At 40.6% G+C, this 23,958-nt stretch overlaps 1 protein-coding gene across 2 annotated transcripts in view; it reads left to right on the forward strand.

Moving 5' to 3' along the window:
* UBE2K (ubiquitin conjugating enzyme E2 K) overlaps positions 1-23,958 on the forward strand; it is an 83,921-nt gene that overhangs the window by 34,213 nt on the left and 25,750 nt on the right. For both annotated transcript variants that reach the window (XM_002814684.5, XM_054553452.2), the window contains 2 exons: positions 4,639-4,732; positions 12,950-13,008. In XM_002814684.5, coding sequence (XP_002814730.1) covers positions 4,639-4,732; positions 12,950-13,008 — 153 coding nt within the window. The remainder of the gene's footprint in view (positions 1-4,638; positions 4,733-12,949; positions 13,009-23,958) is intronic.

Here is a 23,958-nt window from a genome sequence, read left to right on the forward strand (position 1 = left end):
AATATATTAGAACCGCTTTGAGTTCTTCACTATTGGTTGTTGACAATAATGTTTTTTTTTTTAATCTCATTCAAATTAGCTTCAACGTTATGTGCTATTTTGCATGCTTCATGTATATCTTAATAAAATAGTTGATTTGAAAATTGCTAACTTCTATAGCTTCTTCCTTTTTTTTTTTTTTTTTGGTGACAGAGTCTTGCTTTGTAGCCCAGGCTGGAGTGCAGTGGTGTGATCTTGGTTCACTGCAACCTCTGCCTCCCGGGTTCAAGCAATTCTCATGCCTCAGCCTCCTGAGTAGCTGGGATTACAGACATGTGCTACCATGCCCAATTAATTTTTGTATTTGTAGTAGAGACAGGGCTTTGCCATATAGGCCAGGCTGGTTTCAAGTTTCTTGCCTCAAATGATTCATCTGCCTCGGCCTCCCAAAGTGCTGGAATTACAGGGGTGAAACACCCTGCCTGGCCTGGCTGCTATAGCTTCTATATATCTCTATTCCTTTTGTGCATTAGAAATGCCTTGAAGCCCCCAGGGAACATCAGGAAAAAAAAAAAAAAAAAAAACTACCAGAGGTCCCGCTGTGTGTTTAGCTGAGTTGGGAGAAGAAAGTTTAGAAAAGCAATCTTTAACCTATCCTCATGAAAAATTTACAGTGATAACACAGTTCTTCAGAATTTCACCCAAAAGCTTCAGCTGTCTTGGTTGTTGCAGTCATTGAAGTGAATAACACATTATTTTGTTATTTATTTTTAGATATTACATTTTTTTCTTAGACTGTGGAAACAGAACAGTGAAATTAATTTTGTAAAATCGGGCTTTAATTTTTTTTTTTTTTTTTTTTGAGACAGAATCTCGGTCTGTCACCCAGGCTGCATGCAGTGGTACAATCTCGGCTCACTGCAGCCTCCACCTCCCAAGTTCAAGCCATTCTTCTGCCTTAGTCTCCTGAGTAGCTGGGACTACAGGTGCCTGTCAGCACACCTGGCTAATTTTTGTATTTTTAGTAGAGATGGGGTTTCACCATGTTGGCCAAGCTAGTCTCGAACTCCTGACCTCAAATGATCCACCCGCCTTGGCCTCCCAAAGTGTTGGGATTGCAGTCGTGAGCCACTGCACCCAGCCAAATTAAAGGTTTTATAGTTAATGTTGTTAGGGAAAGGGGAACTATGCTGCTTATTTCTATCCAAGAAACTTAATTCTGAAAGTATTCTCATTTTACAGTAATAAAATTGAGAGTTAGGTGTTAAGTGGTATACCTGAATGAATATCACAAGTAAGCGACTAGGATTCAGCCCACATATGTCTTACTCCAAAGGCTATGACTTTTGTAATACTGTCATCTTTCACCATTCTCCATGTCTTATAGTTCCTGACTCTTAAAGTAAGACTTTAAGTTCGCTTGTGGGAGCAGTGGGATTGGAGTTTTAGATTGTGAAATAACTGGATGTTTGAATTAAACTGTGGTGGTATAAAGAATAATTGTTGCTTGATGGAAAATTGAGCTGTGAAAAATTTTTGGCTTAACTTTGTTTTCTTTTTATCTTTAGTTATGTGCAAATAAAGACCCTACTCTAAACCCTATAGAATGTGTTTTTTTTGTTTGTTTTTTGTTTTTTGTTTTTGTTTTTGTTTTTTTTGCTTTTTAAGACACGGTGTTACCCAAGCTGGAGTGCAGTGGCAAAATCTCAGCTCACTCCAACCTCCACACCCTGGGTTCAAACGATTCTCATGCCTCAACTTCCCAAGTAGCGGGGATTACAGGCACACACCATCACGCCCGGCTAATTTTTCCGGATTTCACCATGTTGGCCTCAAACTCTTGACTCAGTGATCTGCCTTGGCCTCCCAAACTGTTGGGATTACAGGCACGAGCCACCGCACACACCTGACCAGAATGCTTTTTCGTAATGTAATTCATCATGATGATGGTATTTTCTTGAGCTTATTTAGTACATTTTTTCATACAATAATAATGTTCTTTCTATAGTGTGAAAAAAAGAGCAATTTTTTTCTGACTTATAATTTGGGGGCTGGACGCGGTGGCTCACACCTGTAATCCCAGCACTTTTGGAGGCCAAGGCAGGAGGCCAAAGCTGGTGGATCACTTGAGCCCAGGAGTTCAAGACCAGCCTGAGCAACATGGCAAAACCCCCTCTCTACTAAAAATTTAAAAATTTAGCCAGGCATGGTGGTGCACACCTGTAGTCCCAGCGACTGGTTAGGCCGAGGTGGGAGAATCACCTGAGCTTGGGATGTTGAGGTGCAGTGAGCTGAGATTGCACTGCTGCATTCCAGCCAGGGTGATGGGAGTGAGACCGTGTCTTAAACAAATAATAATAATTTGGGGGTGATGTAGACAGAAATAAGGACAGAGGTATGAAAAGGAATAATTATTTGGCATTTTACTAGCCAGAGATTTGGGCAGTCCCAAAAAGCAGCTTTTCTAATCTCCCTCTCCTTTCCCAAAAAACTTTAATCAGATCCTTTAGTATCCTAACATCTTTGGGTTATTTACATACTACTTTTTGGAGGGGGAATTGTGGAAAGCTATCGAGATCTTTGAAAGCATTGATGATTAGCAAGATGATTATTCCTGTAAGAAGCCTTAAGAGGAGAAATGTGAGTGTTAGTTAACACTGGCTTCTTAAATTGGTCAGTGAAAGTTGGATGCCTCCAATTTTCTTTTTAACATTATGCATAGATACTAGACAACTTTTTTTTTTTTTGAGATGGAGTCTCGCTTTTTCACCCAGGCCATAGTGCAGTGGCACGATCTCGGCTCACTGCAACCTCCGCCTCCCTGGTTCAAGCGATTCTCCTGCCTCAGCTTCCCGAGTAGCTGGGGGACTACAGGTGTGCACCACCACGCCCAACTAAATTTTTGTTTTTTTGAGACAGAGTCTCATTCTGTCACCCAGGCTGGAGTGCAGTGGCGTGATCTCAGCTCACTGCAAGCTCCGCCTCCCGGGTTCACACCATTCTTCTGCCTCAGCCTCCCGAGTAGCTGGGACTGCAGGCGCCTGCCACCACGCCCAGCTAATTTTTTTGTATTTTTAGTAGAGTCAGGGTTTCACCGTGTTATCCAGGATGGTCTCAATCTCCTGACCTCGTGATCTGCCCACCTCAGCCTCCCAAAGTGCTGGGATTACAGGTGTGAGCCACCGCGCCCGGCCATGAAAGTGTTTTTACTGTTGCTAAAATGTACATTTTCTCCTCTACCACAAATACCAAAGTTGTTAATGATTTTTTAGGGCATAAGAAGTAGTTTCTTATTGTACATATTTATAGTTAAATTTAGTTTTTGGATAAAAAATATTTTCAGAGAAATGTAGAAAAACAGTACTAATTAGAAGGTAAGTTTTTAAATCCTGTGTTTTTATTAAAAAACAGGATTAATTAGGAGTGATGTGAACTTTGAAAAATATGGGTTTTAAGTCATGTATTGTTTATGAACTAAACGTTCTGTACTAAAAAATATTTAACATAGAAAAAGAGTAAAAATTGTGTCTTTTTTTGGGTTGGAGGAGGAAGCCAAAGACAGTAATTCTTACACTGTTTCATCTAGTAATCAAGTTTAAGAAAGTCAGTCTAAAAGCAAAAAACTTCACTTTTGAAACCTTGAGTGAGGCTTTGTTTCATAAGAGTAGATATGTTGTGTCAATCAGGTAACAATATGGAATTCTAACCAAAAAAATGAAGATATAGGCCGGGCACGGTGCCTCACGTCTATAATCCCAGCACTTTGGGAGGCCAAGGCGGGCAGATCACGAGGTCAGGAGTTCGAGACAAGCCTGGCCAACATGGCAAAACCCCATCTCGACTAAAAATAACAAAAATTAGCTGAGCATGGTAGTGGGTGCCTGTAATCCCAGCTACTCAGGAGGCTGAAGCAGGAGAGTCGCTTGAACCCAGGAGGTGGAGGTTGCAGTGAGCCGAGATGGTGAGATGGTGCCATCGCACTCTAGCCTGGGCAACAAGAGCAAGACTCCGTCTAAAAAAAAAAAGGAAGATGTAACTTGTTCTTTAGGGATTTTGGTTTAAAAAATCGAGAGAATTTACTATATTTTTAACATAGGTTTGAGAATATAAGCGGAGAGCCCATTTGCTGGCAGGCACTTATGAATGTTAATGTGAATCCCACTGGATGGTTTTCTGAATCATTTAAGGTTATCATGGCTCTGAGAATGGACTGTCGTAAGGTTAAGAGACGCAGTAATGCTATAGATAAGAAAGTACTTGGAGTAGTTTAAAGTGCAAAATAAGTCAATGTAGATAAATTTAAAGCGTTCATCTGTGGATGATTAGATTTATCACTTTGGACCTGATATACATGGAATTGGCAAACATAAAATAGGTTTTATACTATTTTTCTCTAATAACATTCCTAGAAAGTCAAGAAGCCATTGTATTGTTGTTCATAGTGGTGTTATTTCATTTAAAACATTGAAGTTAAAATTTATTAGTTTGTTTTAAATATTCTTAAAACTGGATAATTAAGTCCTAGAAAAGCCCAGACTTATTTTACTAGAGCAGATAATCAAGCTTATGAAAGAGGGGGTTTCAAGATTTTTTATAGGTAATACTTTAGGCGTTTTTCTTGCTGACGTAACTAACATTTATTTTCTGTTTATTTTTAAGACGAGCAAAAATCAAATTAAAGTAGATCTTGTAGATGAGAATTTTACAGAATTAAGAGGAGAAATAGCAGGACCTCCAGACACACCATATGAAGGCAAGTACTTTTTTCTGTATCAAAATATTGTGCGTATTAGAACTTGTCTGAAACATTTAATCAGAATAATCTTAAACATCTATAAATTATATGGAGGGTAACTTCATTTGGTTTAGATAAACAGCAATTTAAAAAATACTAAATTTAGATACTGAATATAGACTGGTATTTCTTACTGAATTTTAGCTAATTTTTTTCTTTCCATAAAACAGTTTTAGCAGAGCTTTGTTACAGGTATTATTGGTTAGAATTTAATAGAATAAAAGATCTGGCATGGTAAACCTCTAAATTATATGGACTGTAGACACTCAGTTACCCTTCATATGGTATCTAAAACAGACCTTGCCTTAAATATCTCACTGGTAAAATGTTGCTTTTGTTTTTAAAGTTCTTCTTTCTGTCATTTAGCATTTCATTCACTCATACAGGCTGTAGTCCAAATGTTTATTTTCTTTATTCAGGAAAGCTTTTAGTGATGATTTCAAGACATAGGAGGTGGCTTTGCTGAACTTGGTGTTCACAAATTAAGTCTGTAACTACTTTAGACCATGGAATTGGGTGGTAAGATACAGAAATAAACTTTATAGCATTTTACTTTCTTATTAGGTGAGTCTTCATTAATTAATATTATTGTAAATTTAGGTTACATAGCATATAACCAAGGCTCTTGCATTAATAACTATTCAAATATTTGTTTATTAGAAAACATATAACAGAATATATGGTAACCCTAATTATACTGTCTTTACATGTATTTTCTCATTTAATCCTTTCAGCAAATCTTACTAGGTAAATAGAACGATTGCTGTTTCATAGATGAAGAAACAAGTTAAGAGAAGTAGCTTGTTTAAGGTCAACCATCTAAATAGCACAACTGATAGCTTTTGCCTTCAAAGCCTGTGCTTTTAATCACTTTATGTAAATCAGAATTGACTTAATATTGGAAGTGGTGGTGATGTCTATTTTGTTTTATCTATTTTTTTATATGCAAAGTTTTACTGTTACCCAAGCTGGAGAGCAGTGGCATGGTCATAGCTCATTATAAATTTGAATTCCTAGGCTCAAGTAATCCTCCAGCTTCCTCAGTAGCTAGTACTACAGGTACATGCCACCATATCCAGTTAAATACTTTGTGTGTGTTTTTCGTTGTTCATATTTTGTTTGTTTTTTGAGACTGAGTCTCTCTGTCACCCAGCCTGGAGTGTGGTGGTGAAATCTTGGCTCACTGCATCCTCCGCCTCCCAGAATCGAGTGATTCTCCTGCCTTAGCCTCCTGAGTAGCTGGGATTACAGGCGCACCACCATGCCGGCTAATTTTTGTATTTTTAGTAGAGACGGGGTTTCACAATAACGGCCAGGCTGGTCTTGAACTTCTGACATCAGGTGATCGGCCTGCCTTGGCCTCCCAAAGTGTTAGGATTACAGGCGTGAGCCACCAATCCCTGCCACCAGCTAAATACTTTTGAGTGGTTCTATAATTCTGTAATGAACAGTTACCCAAAACACTTCTTTTTTTTTGAGATGGAGTCTTGCTCTGTTGCCCAGCCTGGAGTGCAGTGGCGCGATCTCGGCTCACTGCAAGCTCTGCCTCCTAGATTCACGCCATTCTCCTGCCTCAGCCTCCCGAACAGCTGGGACTACAGCCACCATGCCCGGCTAATTTTTTTTGTATTTTTTTAGTAGAGACAGTGTTTCACCGTGTTAGCCAGGATGGTCTCGATCTCCTGACCTCGTGATCTGCCAGCCTTGGCCTCCCAAAGTGCTGGGGTTACAGGTGTGAGCCACCATGCCCGGCTACCCAAAACACTTTTTAAAAATCTAATATTCTTGAATATTTTCCTGTTTTTAATCCAGATTTTTTAAGACCCTAGAATGTCTTTAGCATATTATACCAATTCTGTTTATTCATTTTTTTCTTTTTTTTTGGAGACAGAGTCTCGCTCTGTCTCTCACGCTGGAGTGCAGTGGTATGATCTTGGCTCACTGCAACCTCCGCCTCCCGGGTTCAAGCAATTCTCCTGCCTCAGCCTCCCGAGTAGCTGGTACTACAGGCGCCCGCCACCATGCCCGGCTAATTTTTGTATTTTTAGTAGAGGCGGGGTTTCACCATATTGGCCAGGCTTGTCTTGAACTCCTGACCTTGTGATCTGCCCACTTCGGCCTCCCAAAGTGCTGGGATTACAGACGTGAGCCACCGCACCCAGCCCATTTTTTTCTTTCTTTATTGGAGAGATGGCATCTTGCCAAGTTACCGAGGCTGGTCTCAAACCCCTGGCCTCAAACAATCCTCTTGCCTTGGTGTCCCAAAGTCTTGGGATTCTAGGCAGGAGCCATTGTGCCCAACCTTGTACCAATTCTTAAGTGATAAAATTTTATTTTTTGTTTTATAGTTCATACGAGCCATTTCTAGATATTTAATTTTTTATGCTGTTTATCGAGTGCTTCCTATTTGCTTGGCTTGGTCTGGCCGTTTTCATGGATGCTGTTTCATTTAGTCCTTTTTGCAATCATTAAATGTAGAGGAGACCTTTAGTTATCTTTAAAAAATCAGGTGCTTGTCCTAATAGCAGATGTTTTTATATAATAATATACTAGCTGCTTCTTGAAGTCAGACCTTATAGTTATTCCTGAATTTTTTTTAGGTTGTTTTGAAGTATTTTTGGAAGATAGTAGGGCAATGACATTATTCTAGAGGTCTGCCAGCAAAGTTTTAAATTTTTTCATTGACTTTTATAAACAATGCACTTCCTGAGCTAAGTTAGATAGAAGCAATATTTAATAGGTAGATTAATTTTTTTTAATTGGATAATGTATACTTATATACATTAAGATATATTAAGATACATTAATTAGCCGGACGAGGTGGCGGGCGCCTGTGGTCCCAGCTACTTGGGAGGCTGAGGCAGGAGAATGGCGTGACCCCCAGGGGCTGGAGACTGCAGTGAGCCCACATCGTGCTGCTGCACTCCAGCCCGGGCGACAGCGAGACTCCGTCTCAAAAAAAAAAAAAAAAAAAAGATACATTAAGATATATTCTTATGGCCGGGTGCGGTGGCTCACACCTGTAATCCCAGCACTTTGGGAGGCTGAGGCGGGCAGATCACGAGGTCAGGAGATGGAGACCATCCTGGCTAACACGGTGAAACCCCGTCTCTACTAAAAATACAAAAAAATTAGCCAGGCGTGATGGCGGGTGCAGTCCCAGCTACTCGGGAGGCTGAGGCAGGAGAATGGTGTGAACCCGGGAGGCGGAGCTTGCAGTGAGCCAAGATTGTGCCACTGCACTCCAGCCTGGGCAACAGAGTAAGACTCCGTCTAAAAAAAAAAAAAAAAAAAAAAGATATATTCTTTATTGGTTAGAAACAAGTTTGGTCATTTTTTTTCTTTTCTTTTTCCCGATACCGAGAATGGGGCCAAAAGTTTGGTCATTTAAAAGTGCTTATATCTGCCTGGGCGAGGTGGCTGATGCCTGTAATCCCAGCACTTTGGGAGGCTGAAGCAGGTGGATCACGAGGTCAGGAGTTCAAGACCAGCCTGACCAATGTGGTGAAACTCCATCTCTACTAAAAATACAAAAATTAGCTGGTGCGGTGGCATGCACCTATAATCCCAGCTACTCAGGAGGCTGAGGGAGGAGAATCCCTTGAACCCATGAGACGGAGGTTGCAGTGAGCTGAGATCGCACCACTGCACTCCACCCTGGGAGACAGAGGGAGACTGCGTCTCAAAAAAAAAAAAAAAGTGCTTATTTCTGCTGCTGCTGATGCTGCTGCTGCTAAATGAATATTTTGATAAGATTAGATTTAATATGCTTTTTATATATTTGAGGTAGAGTAACTTGAATTCTGTTATTTTATATAAAACTGTTGAGAGAAGTTCATTTTGTTAAGGAAAAGCACCATTCAAGGGCATAAACTTTAATGCTTTTTCTTTTAAATGTGACGATAGGTTAAATGTTTATTGCAAGGATGTTGCAGTTTTTTGAGTTTTTAAAAATCTAAACTTAAATGCTAAAGCAAAAGTTTACATGTGGAATGTTAAGCAATTTATAACCATTATTAAGTTATGAAGCAGCTCTTTTTATAGTATTTAAAGAATCGGATTGTGAAGTAGAATACTCACGGGAAAATGGCATATTGTGGATGTTACTTAACTCAATTTTCTTCACTTCTTTTGCCTTAATAATTCAGTGACAAAGGAACAGTTTAGTTCTTGAGCTTTTCTTCCTAAAATTTATTTTAGGTTTATGGAATCATTGTTGACAGCTTAAAAATTCTCATTCCTTCCTCATCTCCTTTTTGGGTTAAGTTAAATTTAAAGATTGTTAATTTTTAATATTAAAAGCTATTCAAGAAGTTAATGTTGTAAAGTAAAAACTATTATAATATGAATAATATAGTTATCATAAAGATTCCTTAGTTGTATTACCCTGATCAAATAATGCTATGATTAATGCTAAGTGGTCATATATTGAAAGTTGTCAGAGCATGTAACATAAGGGATAGAAGTAAGATTTTAGAGACTCTCGAGTCCAGCATTATTTATATAAATATCTCTGGGCCCTCACACTGCGCCTAAGAGATTATTTTGGCCATTAACAAAGAACTTTGTATGATGGGTTATAGAGATGGTTTAATCTGGAGTTTAATCAGAAAAAAAAATAATTCTTAGGAAGGAAAAAGAAAAGCCTATGTAGTGCTGAAGCCAAATTTATTATAACTATATTTGAAGCTGGCATTTCTAATTCTGGGTATAGACAGTTATTGTCACAAAATTTCTTCAGGTACCCTTCTCTTAACTGTCAGTTTTTTTTTTCTTTCCACTATTTTTCTTTAAATTTCATTATTGTTACATGTTCTGTGATTCAGGCATTTAGTTCAACTCATGCATGAATCACTATGGGATTCTATTAAAAAGAACTAGCAGCTGGGCGTAACGGCTCATGCCTGTAATCCCACTACTTTGGGAGGCTGAGGCGGGTAGATTATTTGAGGTCAGGAGTTCGAGACCAGCTTAGCTAGCATGGTGAGACCCCCCATCTCTACTTAAAAAAATTAAAAAATTAGCCAGGCATGGTGGCGTGCACCTGTAGTCCCAGCTACCCAGGAGGCTGAGGTAGGAGAATTGCTGAAACTGGGAGGGGAGGTTGCAGTGATCCAAGATCGCACCATTGCACTCAGTCTGGGCAACAGAGTGAGAATCCGCCTCAAATAAAAAATGGCAGGAAGAGAGGCCAGGCGCAATGGCTTATGCCTGTAATCCCAGCACTTTGGGAGGCTGAGGCGGGTGGATCACCTGAGGCCAGAAGTTCAAGACCAGCCTGACCAACATGGTGAAACCCCATCTCTACTAAAAATACAAAAATTAGCTGGGCATTTTGGTGGGCACCTGTAATCCCAGTTACTCAGGAGACTGAGGCATGAGAATTGCTGGAACCTGAAAGGTAGAGGTTGCAGTGAGCCAAGATTGCGCCACTGCACTCCAGCCTGAGCGACAGAACGAGACCCTGTCTCAGAAAAAAAAAAAAAAAAAAAAAAAAAGAGAAGGATTCGAAACAAAAAGGGCTTGAAGAAAGTAGTACCACTTTTATTTTTTCCTCAGATTCATAGTCATCCATCCATTCATAACAATGGAGGAGTGAGGAGATATATTTGAGAGAGTCTAGAATATACTGAAGAAAGTCTCTTGTTTGACTTTTTAAAGAGCTGAGTGTATAGAATTTTGAAGATAATGTTCCTAGCACACAGTTTTTTATTTTACTTTTTATTACAGGGAATTTCAGATATATAAAAAAGAATAGGCCGGGCGCAGTGGCTCACACCTGTAATCCCAGCACTTTGGGAGGCCGAGGCGGGTGGATCACGAGGTCAGGAGATTGAGACCATCCTGGCTAACACGGTGAAACACTGTCTCTACTAAAAATACAAAAAAATTAGCCGGGCATGGTGACGGGCGCCTGTAGTCCCAGCTACTCGGGAGGCTGAGGCAGGAGAATGGCGTAAACCTGGGAGGCGGAGCTTGCAGTGAGCCGAGATCACGCCACTGCACTCCAGTCTGGGCGACAGAGTGAGACTCCATCTCAAAAAAAAAAAGAATATAATGAAACCTCTTCAGCCAGCTTTAATAACTATCAGCTCATGGCCATCTTTGATCTAATTTATTCTTTGATTATCTTGAAACAAAATCTCATAGTCTTATATATATAAATATTTCAATAGAACGGTTTTATTTACTGTATTTTGTAATAGTATTCTATGTTATTAATCTTAGAGTTAAGAGTTGAATCCAGCCTCTCATCCAGTGTAAGACTTACCCATTCAGTGTTTTCTTTTCTTTTCTTTTTTCTGTTCTGTTCTGTTTATTTGAGATAGATTCTCACTGTGTCACGTAGGCTGGAGTGCAGTGGTGCGAACTTGGCTCACTGCAATATCCACCTCCTGGGTTCATGCGATTCTTGTGCCTCAACCTCCTGAGTAGCTGGGATCATAGGCACATCCCACAATACCCGGCTAATTTTTGTATTTTTAGTAGAGATGGGGTTTCGCCATGTTTGCCAGGCTGGTCTTGAACTCCTGGCCTCAAGTGATCTGCCCACCTCAGCCTCCCTAAGTGCTGGGATTACAGGCATGAGCCATTGCACACAGCCCAGAGTTTCTTAAGAGGCAGTTATCCTTTCCTTGGGTACCCCAGTTGTGAGAAGCTAGATTGTGAAGTGGCACAATCTGGGCTCACTGTAAGCTCCGCCTTCCAGGTTCACACCATTCTTCTGCCTCAGCCTCCCGAGTAGCTGGGACTACAGGCGTCCGCCACCATGCCCGGCTAATTTTTTGTGTTTTTAGTAGAGACGGGGTTTTACCGTGTTAGCCAGGATGGTCTCGACCTCCTGACCTCGTGATCCACCCACCTCAGCCTCCCAAAGTGCTGGTATTACATGCGTGAACCACCACACTGAGCCTAGATAAGCTTTTTAAAAATGCTGTATAACTGCTAGTTGCTCAAGATAACTTCAAAACAAAACAAAAAGTTGCCTTCTATTTGTATATTACTGGTTAGAAAAGCTCCTTGGTAAAGTTTTGCATTTTATATACCCATTTAAAGGAATGATTTGGGCCGGGCACGGTGGCTCACGCCTGTAATACCAGCACTTTGGGAGGTCGAGGCGGGTGGATCACGAGGTCAGGAGATCGAGACCATCCTGGCTAACACGGTGAAACTCCGTCTCTACTAAAAACACAAAACAATTAGCCAGACGTGGTGGTGGGCGCCTGTAGTCTCAGCTACTTGGGAGGCTGAGGCAGGAGAATGGCGTGAACCCAGGAGGTGGAGCTTGAAGTGAGCCGAGATCACGCCACTTCACTCCAGCCTGGGCAACAGAGCGAGACTCTGTCTCAATAAATAAATAAATAAATAAATAAATAAAGGAATGTTTGTCTTTATGTCTGTCTCTCTTGTTGAATTTTGCTTAAAAAATAAAAAATATATTTAAAGTTTTTTATATTAAAATAGAGACAAGGACTTGCTATATTGACCAGGCTGTACTCAAACTCCTGGCCTAGCTTTAAGCAGTCCTGCCACCTCGGCCTCCCAAAGTGTTGGGATTACAGGCATTAGCCATGGACCCAGCTTGTTTTTATTAGGCTGGTGCAAAAGTAATTGCAGTTTAACTGCACAAATAAAATGTTAACAAATAAGTATTGACGTTTAATTTAGGGCACAAATGAAAAGATTGGGACCGTATTTCATTTGGGAGAACCAGCTAGAAGTAGAATTTTGTTTATGGCATAATCTCTGTCCTTTGTATCATTTGTACTTTTATACCTCCTTGCCTTCTTTCTTTTTTTTTTCTGACCCTTTTGTTGTTGTTGTTATTTAGCAATTCTTAACAGGATGGATTAGAGGACACAGTGGGAGATTAGAACTCTAATAGTTAATTGTCCTGATGAAATGTTGGCATTGCATTGTCTGGATTAAATGTATTTATCTCTAGCCTTGTTACTCACTGATAAACTAATATAGTTGTATGAAATGGATATTCTGTATGCTTTAAACAACCTTTAAATTAAAAATTAGTGCTTTTGATTACTTTCTGGATTTCAACTTTAAAATGAATTTTTATAATTGAATATAAAATAGCTGCTCTGAAAAGTTCATCAGTATATTTGTCTTATGTATTTGAATTGAGCAGCATTCTTAACTTTGTTTTCCCCATTTTTTTAGGAGGAAGATATCAACTAGAGATAAAAATACCAGAAACCTACCCATTTAATCCCCCTAAGGTATTGTAAGCCTATTTTTGTGTATGAACTTATAAAATATTTTATATTTCTGACCTCATTTTATTAATATATATTTTAGGGCTTATTAAAGTCACAGCTTTATGAGTTGCTTACTGTGTAAACTTGATGTGGACAGGATTTTAGATAATGGCAGATGGCTTGCTTCTGAAATTAGAATGAAAAGCAAACTTACCCAAAAGCAGCCAGTAATGGCTCAAAACTGGAATAGGATGTACATCTGACAATGGCTCATATACTAGATCTAGAAATACGTGGCAGTGTTCCCAAATTTAGAGAGCCCTTTTACACATAGACAGAGGTTCTTACTTGACTCAAAGAAGTATGTGTTTTAGGAGAGTACCTTCCACATTCAGTCATTATTTGAGTACTTTGTGCCAAGAAATATAGCAGTAACTAAGACTTATACTGTTCCTGCTTTCGTAGAGCTCACATTATAGTGGGGAAAAAAAAACTGAGCATGGAATTGCAACTGTGATAAATGTTGGAAGGGAGAATGGAATACCCTAAGATCATGTATAACAGGGGGACCCAACCTAAACTTATTTTTGGATTGAACCACTTCATGTCTCTGCTTTTACTGTCATCAGCACTTTAAGCATTCAGCTTTATTCGCTATTTTGTCTATTATTTAATCACCCTTCCATCTTTTCCATTTCTACTCATTCTCTGCATTGTTGGTCTAGAAATCTTCCTAGAGTGCAGTTTTGATCATGCTGCTTTTCTTTCCCTGAATAAAGTCTAAACTCCATGGCTTGGCACTTAAAACCTAGAACCTGACCCCAATCTTGTTTCCCACTCTAATCTTCTACCACTTCCACCCACAATGTGGGTCTCATTTTCCATCTTAGATTGTTTATTTATAGATAATGCTTATTCTTCCACAGCTTTCTATCAGTTTCGCTTAAATCTTTGTCCCTATTATTTAAAATTCTGGTTTTCTATGAGGCCCGAGTATCACTTTCTTCATTAAGCTGAGTTCGTCAAATGTTCCTACCTCTCCTCTCTTAATAGCATTTTATACAATTTATATAGTGGCAACACAAATATAGTTCCAACTCATGTATTATTTTGGATATGTATCTTTTTCTAGCTTTTATGTTCCTGAGTCAAGGACCATGTCTTATACACCTATATGTTCTCAGTAGTTCCCAATAGTATAGTGTCCCTTGAGCATATGATAGCAGTCACTCAGAACGTTCTAGAATTTGTTCATTCAACCTATTGGTTGTTCCAGTTTAAGAATAGATATGATAATGGAAGTTCCAGGGTGATTTTGGCTCACTTAGCATTATGGGCTGCCTATTAGTCTATTGTTTATGTACATCTATTTTCTGATAAGCCTGGTCGATTTTTTTATTATGATAAAATATGCATGACATAAAATTTACCATTGTAATCATTTTTATGTGTACAGTTCAGTGGCAGTATATTTACCTTGTTGTTTAACCTTTACCATTATCTGTCTGTAGAACTTTCTCACCTTCCCAAACTGAAACTTCGTACCCATTAAGCAATAACTCCCCGTTATTCCCCGCTCCCAGCTTCTGGTAACCACTGTTTCTGTTTCTCTGAGTTTGATTAATTCAGAAACCTCATGTAAGTGGAATCATAAAATGTCATTTTGTGTCTGGCTTATATCACCTAACATAATGTCATCAAGGTTCATTCATGTTAAAGCATGTGTCAGAATTTCTTTGTTTTTAAGGCTGAATAATACTCCATGATAAGTATAGACCATATTTTGTTTTCTTATTCAGCTGTTAATGGATATTTGGATTTTGTTTGTTTGTTTTTTGTTTTTTTGAGATAGAGTCTTGCTCTGTCGCCCAGGCGGGAGTGCAGTGGCGCAATCTCAGCTCACTGCAAGCTCTGCCTCCCGGGTTCACGCCATTCTACTGCCTCAGCCTCCCAAGTAGCTGGGATTACAGGCGTCTGCTACCTCGCCCGGCTAATTTGTTTTTTGTTTTTTTTGTTTGTTTGTTTTCTTTTGATTTTTTGAGATGGAGTCTCGCTCTGTCACCCAGGCTGGAGTACAGTGGCGCGATCTTGGCTCACTGCAAGCTCCGCCTCCCGGGTTCACGCCATTCTCCTGCCTCAGCCTCCCGAGTAGCTGGGACTACAGGCACCCGCCACCACACCTGGCTAATTTTTTGTGTTGTTTTTTAGTCGAGACGGGGTTTCATCGTATTAGCCGGGATGGTCTTGATCTCCTGACCTCGTGATCCGCCCACCTCAGCCTCCCAAAATGCTGTGGGGATTACAGGCATGAGCCACTGTGCCTGGCCTTGGATTTTGTTTTATTTTGTTTTTTGTTTTTTTCATGGAAATAAGGAGAAAGGAAGAAAAGAGCTCTTAGAGAAACCGTTCTCTATTTTACTATTTACTATACATAGTAAAATAATACGTTTACTATTAATAAAAAAAGTTTACTTTTATTATTAAATAATGACGGTAGCAGCTGTCAGTTGTTTTGTGCTAGGAGTTTTATATGCTTTTCCCAAAAGTCTTTATAAACACCCTAATAAATGAGTGAGCTGAGGCTTAGAAGTTAAATGGAACCCAGATTCCATATGGCTCTTACAAGCCCATTTGTTAAGCCACCTGGGCGCTACTTCCTTTATCCTGATAAGGAACAAGTAAGGACAAAATCTCTCAACCTGTGAGTATCTAAGAACAATCAACCAGAGTTCAAATCTTACTTATGTAATCTCTGTGCCTCAGGTTCCTCACCTGCAAAATCTTTTCATAGGGTTACAAAGACTAAAGAAGTTAATCCGTGTAGAGAACTGTATTTCATTAATTCTATGATCCATTTTTTCCCCACATTTTTAACATCTCTGAAATCAGGATACATCTTTTGGTGGATGGCATGTCATAATTTAATTGGCAGAGGTTTTTGTTTCCCAAGGTGTGTTAGTAAGTTCTCACCCTGCTATAAAGAAATACCTGAGACTGGGTAATTTATAAAGCAGAGAGGTTTAAGGCCAGGCGCAGTGGCTCAGGCTTGTAATCCCAGCACTTTGGGAGACTGAGGTGGGTGGATCACTTGAGGTCGGGAGTTCGACACCAGCCTGACCAACATGGAGAAACCCCGTCTCTACTAAAAATACAAAATTAGCCGGGCGTGGTGGCGCATGCCTGTAATCCCAGCTACTTGGGAGGCTGGGGCAGGAGAATGGCTTGAACCCGGGAGGCAGACGCGGTGAGCCGAGATCGCGCCATTGCACTCCAGCCTGGGTGAGGTTTAATTGGCTCGTGTTTCTGTAGACTGTGCAGGAAGCACGGTGGCTTCTGCTTCTGGGGAGGCCTGAGGAAACTTATAATCATGGCAGAAGGCCAAGGGGAAGCAGACAAGTCTTACATGGCAGGAAAAGGAGCAAGAGAGAGTTGGGGGAAATGCCACACACTTGAAAACAACTAGATCTCGTAAGAACTCACTAACACGATGACAGCACCAAGGGGGATGGTGTTAAGCCATGAGAAACCATGATCCAGTTTCCACCAGGCCCCACCTCCAACACTGGAGATTACCACTTGACATGCGATTTGGGTGGGGACACAAATCCAAACCATATCACATAAGGGTACATAAAACAATGGTATGAGAAATAGTTGATGGTGCCTGATATTTGATGAAATGTAAGTTACAAGTGCCTGGAATAGCACTTGGTAAATGTTAGATAGCATTAACCAATGACTGCCACCCCAAGTGAGGGAGGTGCTTTCCAAAGTAGTCTGTTGGCTTTCCTCTATAACAACGTTTTAAAATACAGTAGTATTGACACTTAAATTTTCTCTGTAAATTCATATTCTCATACATTGCTAGGGGAAATGTAAAATGTTGCAGCCTCTTTGGGAAACAGTTTGATCAAAATGGCAAACTTAGAGTTCCCTTGTGACCCAGCAGTTCTACTTCTAGGTATAACATTTATCCACACGGTAACTTGTACACAGATGTTCATACCAGCACTATTCATTACAGCCAAAAAATGGAAGCAACCAAAAATGCCCATCAACTGGTGAATGGATAAATAAAATGTAGTATATCCATACCATGGAATACTATTTGGTTATAAAGAATGAAGTACTGATAAATGCTACAAAGTCTGTGAACCTTGAAAACATGCTAAGTGAAAGAAACCAGACACAAAAGCTTCACATTGTGTTATTTATATGAAACATTGGAAAAAGCAAATCCTAGAGACTAGAGACAGAAAGGAATTTGGTGTTGGCTTAGAGATAGAAGAATGAGGAAGTAACTGCCAATGGTTACAGGGTTTCGAGTTGGAGGAAGAAAGAATAACAGAAGTTAATGAAACAGACTTCCACTTTACTTATAGAATTACTAATTACTGTTAGTAACATTACTAACTAGTAACAAAACAGGCTTCATTACTATTAGTAACAAAACTGACTTCCTCTTTTTTTTTTTTTTTTTTTTTTTTTCTGAGACAGAGTCTCACTCTGTTGCCCAGGCTGGAGTGCAGTGGCACAATCTTGGCTCACTGCAAGCTGTGCCTCCCGGGTTCACGCCATTCTCCTGCCTCAGCCTCCCGAGTAGCTGGGACTACAGGCGCCTGCCACTGGAGCTCAGCTAATTTTTTGTATTTTTAGTAGAGACGGGGTTTCATCGTGTTAGCCAGGATGGTCTCGATCTCCTGACCTTGTGATCCTCCCGCCTCGGCCTCCCAAAGTGCTGTAATTACAGGCATGAGCCACCGTGCCCGGCCAGGGTTTCTTTTTGAGGTGATAAAATAGTCAAAAATTAGATTGTGGTGATAGTTGCACAAGTCTGTGAATATACTAAAAGTTAGCGAGTTGTACAGTTGCTGGGCGTGGTGGCTCACCCCTGTAATCCCAGCACTTTGGGAGGCCGAGGTGGGCGGATCACCTGAGGTCAGTAGTTCGAGACCAGCCTGGCCAACATGGTGAAATGCCGTCTCTACTAAAAATACAAAAATTAGCTGGGCTTGGTGGCGGGCGCCTGTAATCCCAGCTACTCAGGAGGCTGAGGCAGGAGAATTGCTTGAACCCAGGAGAGAGGTTGCAGTGAGCCGAGACCGCGCCATTGCACTCCAGCCTGGGCAACAGAGCGAGACTCCATCTCAAAAAAAGAAAAAAAAAGGAAGTTGTACACATTAAGTGGGTGAATTATGTCTCAGTAAAGGTGTAGCCTTTATAGTATATAATAGCTTCAAAGTAATTGCATAGTTGTGGCTCTGTTTTAGGCACTTCAACCTGTAACTTCATTTAATTTTTGAAATAAATATTTTATTAAATCTCTCCCACCTCATCCCCACTTTTTTTTAGAGACAGGGTCTTACTCTGTTGCTCAGTCTGGAGTTTAGTGGCATGCACAGTCATAGCTTAGTGCAGCCTTTAACTCCTGGGCTCAAGTGATCCCTCCACCTTGGCCTCCCAAAGTGCTGGGATTACAGGCATGAACCACCACATCCACTCCCATGTTTTATTAAAGTGAGAAAAATAGACTCAAAACATAATAACTGAAGTATGTCTGATGTTTTTGCTACTACCTCATCTTGCTGTTGAGGCCACTGTTACCTGGCCAGGCATGGTGGCTCACGCCTATAATCCCAGCACTTTAGGAAGTCAAGGCAGGAGAAGCGTTTGAGCTCAGGAGTTTGAGTTCAGCCTGGACAACATAGCAAGGCCCTGTCTCTAGTCACCAAAAAAAAAAAAAAAAAGAAAAAGAAAAAGAAAAGCCTCTACATCTCTAATTCTAGCTGTTCCGTTTGGAGGTAGCTTTGACATTTAGAAACATCTTCTTAGGTTCAACTCCAATTTGTATTACTGTGACTTCAACCAATTAGTCATAGTTGCAGTTTAGTGTTCTTTAAATACGGTATACATGAAATAAAATTTTTTTAAATAACAAAATAAAGAACAAACAAGAAAATAAATGTTATATACCCCACTTGTGGCATTATGCTCTTGCAGTAAATGTTAATGAACATGATAAATATGTTCTAGATGTATACTACGTTGATTTGAATTTTTACTGACTGGTAAATAAAATGAGAAGAATGGGGAATATTTATGTAAATTTCTTGCTGAATTGTGTGTTCACATGTGTTTGGACTCAGGCTTAATTTTAAGTCTTATGAGGTAAAATTATCAAGGTAGCTGTTATATTCTCATTACTACTGTGCAGCTAAAATGTGAGAAAAGATGAAAAATTCACATTTGTCTTACCATGGTCACAGAATATTTTATTATTATTATGCAATAAATTATTGACCAGAAGAGTAGGCTTACTTCCAAAACAGAGAAGATGTATCTTTGAATCAGGTGATAATCATGTAGAAGGAATTTGATTAAATGCATACAACCAATATGATTTCTAGCATTAAATTGCAACGAATATTGTGTTAGTGAAAAAAATCATTAGTAAAAATATAGTCCAATGGTATATCCTGCTCGAATAGAGCAGGCCGGATGCGGTGGTTTGCTCGCCTATAATCCCAGCACCTAGGGAGGCAGGCGGCAGGCAGATGGCTTGAGCTCACAGCTTCATGACCAAATGGCAAAAACCTGTCTCTACTAAAAATGCCAAAAACAAAACAAAACAAAGCAAAAAATAATAGTCTGGTATGGTGGCATGTGCCTGTAGTCCCAGCTACTCAGGAGGCTAAGGCACAAGAATTGCTTGAACCTGGCAGGCAGAGGTTGCAGTGAGCCGAGATCATGCCACTGCACTGCAGCCTGGACAACAGAGTAAGACTCTGTCTCAAAAAAAAAAAAAAAAGAAATTAAGCTGTGAATTTTGCTCTTTTTCTTTGGTGTTATCAACATACTTTTTACATGTTAAGTTGTATATACATACCAATGCTAATAATCTTTAATGAGCATATGCTCATCTGTACATGCATGTTCAAAATAGCATTTTCTTTTGTATGATAAGGGAGTTAAAGCTGGCTTAATAATATAATATGTTTTGAGACCTTGTCTCAAAAGTAAATAAATAAAATAAAAACAAGATACGGCCAGGCGTGGTGGCTCACGCCTGTAATCCCAGGACTCTGGGAGGCCGAGGTGGGTGGATCACCAGAGGTCAGGAGTTCAAGACTAGCCTGGCCAACATGGTGAAACCCCATCTCTACTAAAAATAATTAGCCAGGTGTGGTGGCACGTGCCTGTAATCCCAGCTACTCAGAAGGCTGAGGCAGGAGAATCACTTGAACCCAGGAGGCAGAGGTTGTAGTAAGCTGAGATCGCAGCATTGCACTCCAGCCTGGACGACAGAGTGAGACTCCATCGCAAAAAAAAAAAAAAAAAAAAAAAAAGGCAAGAAACACACTTCACATATCTTCAGGTCTTAAAACTGGAAGTTACAGATGGAAATATGAACTCACATCTACCATGAAGTGGGAGCTGAAGTGTTAAACTAAAGAGTGAATGAAATTTACAGTGCATCCTGTAGGAAGAGATAAGAACCGTTGATGCTATGCCAATATTGATAATTTAAGAATAGTTTCCTTCGTTTCTGTCTGGGAACATTTAGTATCTGTTGTTACATAGTGTTCAGATTTCCGTTTTTATTCATTGAGTGCTTCCCAAAGCTAGCGAGTGTTCTGAAGTTGCCATACAATGCTAGTACTAGTTTTGTATATAAAAATAAGGAGGCATTATTATTATTTTCTTAATAGATACAGGGTCTTGCTACATTGCTCAGGCTGGTCTCAAACTCATAGCCTCAGTCTTCCCACCTTGGCCTCCCAAATTGTTGAGATTACGTGCTTGATTCACTGTGCTGGGCCATGGAGATAATCTTGAAGATTAAATTTTTTTTTTTACAAAATTTTTATTTTATTTTATTTTTTGAGACAGGGTCTTGCTCTGTTGCCCAGGCTGGAGTACAGTGGTATGATCATGGCTCACTGCAACCTCTGCCTCCTGGGCTCAAGCGATCCTCTCACCTCAGCCTTCGAGTAGCTGGGACTACAGGCATACCCCACCATGCCCGACTAATTTTTTTGTATTTTGTAGAGATGGGGTTTCACCTTGTTGCCCAGGCTGCTCTCGAACTCCTGGGTCCAAGTGATTTCATCCACTTGGCCTCCTGAAGTATTGGGATTACAGGTATGAGCCACCACACCTGGCCCCTGAAGATTAAATTCTTTATTGGATCATCTGCAAATTCAAAATTATTTTTTCTTTTTTCTTTTCTTCTTCTTTTTTTTTTTTTCAAATAGGGACAGAGTCTCACCACGTTGCCTAGGCTGGTCTCGAACTCCTGAGCTTAAGCAGCCCACCTGCCTTGGCTTCCCAAACTGCTAGGATTATAGACGTGAGCCACCATTCCCGGCCCAAATTCAAAATTATTTATTTCTAACTATAGATTATAGTACAAAGTAAGAATTAGTTCAGTAATTTAATTGGGTCTTGGCTTTTTTCCTGTGTATCTACAGAGAATTCTGTATAGAAGACCCTTCTTTAAAAAGCAGTGCTGAACGCCATATCCTGCTTTTTGCTCACACCTGTAATCCTAGCACTGTGGGAGGCTGAGATGGGTGGATCACTTGAGCCCAAGAGTTCAAGAAAAGCCTCAGCAACATGGTGAAACCCTGTTCTTGTGTCCACAAAAAATATGAAAATTAGCCGGGAGTGATGGTGCACACCTGTAGTCCCAACTACTCAGGAGGCTGAGGCAGAAGAATTGTTTGAGCTTAGGAGCTCAAGGATGCAGTGAGCCGAGATTGCGCCACTGCACTTCAGCCAAGGTGACAGAGTAAGACCCTGTCTCAAAAATAAATAAAAAAGGCCAGGCACAGTGGCCCATGCCTGTAATCCTAGCATTTTGGGAGGCTGAGGTGGGCGGATCACTTGGGAGTTCCAGACCAGCCTGGCCAACATGGTGAAACCCTGTCACTACTAAAAAATACAAAAATCAGTCGGGTGTGGTGGTGCACACATGTAGTCCCAGCTACTGGGGAGGCTGAGGCGGGAGAATCACTTTGGCCCGGGAGGCAGAGATTGCAGTGAGCCGAGATCGCACCACCGCACTCCAGCCTGGGCAACCAAGTGAGACTCCGTCTCAATAAAAGTAAAAAAATAAGATTAAAACAAAAGGCAAGATATACTTCACATATCTTCAGCTCACTTGACTGAACCATAATCCTTCTGACATCTTCAATAGTGTTTTTAAATTATATTTTCTAATCTTGTTGAAAATACTAAACCACATGGGGTTTTTTGTGTGTGTTTGTTTTGTTTTGTTTTTGAGACGGAGTCGTGCTCTGTCCCCCAGGCTGGAGTGCAGTGGCGCGATCTCAGCTCACTGCAAGCTCCATCTCCCGGGTTTGCGCCATTCTCCTGCCTCAGCCATCCAAGTAGTTGGGACTGCAGTAGCTGGGACTACAAGCGCCCGCCATCACGCCTGGCTAATTTTTTGTATTTTTAGTAGAGACAGGGTTTCACCGTGTTAGCCAGGATGGTCTCAATCTCCTGACCTTGTGATCCGCCTGCCTCGCCCTCCCAAAGTGCTGGGATTGCAGGCGTGAGCCACTGCGCCCAGCCACCATTTTAAAGTTAGAAAATGCTGTGAATTCCTTGAGTTACTGACATTATGGCATATGCTTGTTTATGAATTGAACTCAGTGAATAGTAAATAGAGATTGATTATTCAAAATTCAAAAATCCGAGATTCGAAATGCTCCAAAATCTGAAACTTTTTGAGTGTTTACATGTAACTCAAAATGCTCATTGGGGCATTTTGGATTTCAGATTTTCAGATAAGAAATACTCAGCATGGGTCAAGCACTGTGGCTCACTCATGCCTGTAATCCCAGCAGTTTGGGAGGCCGACAGGGGAGGATTGCCTGAGCCCAGAAGGTTAGGACTGCAGTGAGCCATGATCACACCACTCCACTCCAGCCTGGGCGACGGGAGTGAGACCCTGTCTCCAAAAAAACAGAAAGAAAGAAAAAGAAATACTCAACCTGTATTAAGATGTGAAATGTGTGGTTATATCTCTTACAAAGCAATGTTTGATGTGGGTTCAGTGGCTCATGCCTATAATCCTAGTACTTTGGGAGCCTACGACGGGTGGATCTCTTAAGCCCAGGAGTTCAAGACCAGCCTGGGTAATATGGTGAAACCCCCAACACTATTAGAAATAAAAGAATTAGCTGGGTGTGGTGATGTGTGCCTATAGTCACAGCTACTTTTAAGATGGATCACCTGAGTCTGGGAAGTTGAGGTTGCAGTGAGCCACAGGAGTGAGACCTTCGGGGGGGGGAGGGAGAAATGTTTGTTGTACATAAGCCCTATATTGCTGTCTTACTTAACTTGCATTGTATTTGATATTTAGCCTTGTAATAACATTTTTGCCATAATGTTAAGTGCACATTCATTTCGTGTGAGTCGTTTACATCTGGGGATGCTTTATTAAGTAGGATGGATACATTGTCTTTTAGGGAAGACCAGACAGACAAGGCAGAAATCACAGAAGTGTAATTAATACTATGACAAAGGAAACTACAGGTGTGTGGAATAGATCAGGAAGAAGTGATACGGAAAGTGAAACTTGAAGAGTAGGAATTAGTTGGGAGAAGAGGGCACAGAGGTATGTTATTGAGAAAACAAATATGTATGAAGGCCCAGAGCAGGGGAAAAGTTTAATATGACTTTTTGAGCAGGAGAGTGGAGTGTGGGATAGAGATAAAAATTGAGATTTCAGTGGTAATCTAGGGCCAGGTTAAGAGTGTGGGCTTGGCCGGGCGCGATGGCTCCATGCCTCTAATCCCAGCACTTTGGGAGGCCGAGGTGGGTGGATCACCTGAGGTGAGGAGTTTGAGACCAGCCTGGCCAACATGGCGAAACCCCATCTCGCCATGTTGGTGCGCCGAGATCGCGCCACTGCAGTCCAGACTCCAGCCTGAGCGACAGCGCGAGACTCCTTCTCAAAAA

This window comes from Pongo abelii, chromosome 3 (assembly GCF_028885655.2).
Source record: "Pongo abelii isolate AG06213 chromosome 3, NHGRI_mPonAbe1-v2.0_pri, whole genome shotgun sequence".
Classification (NCBI taxonomy): domain Eukaryota; kingdom Metazoa; phylum Chordata; class Mammalia; order Primates; family Hominidae; genus Pongo; species Pongo abelii.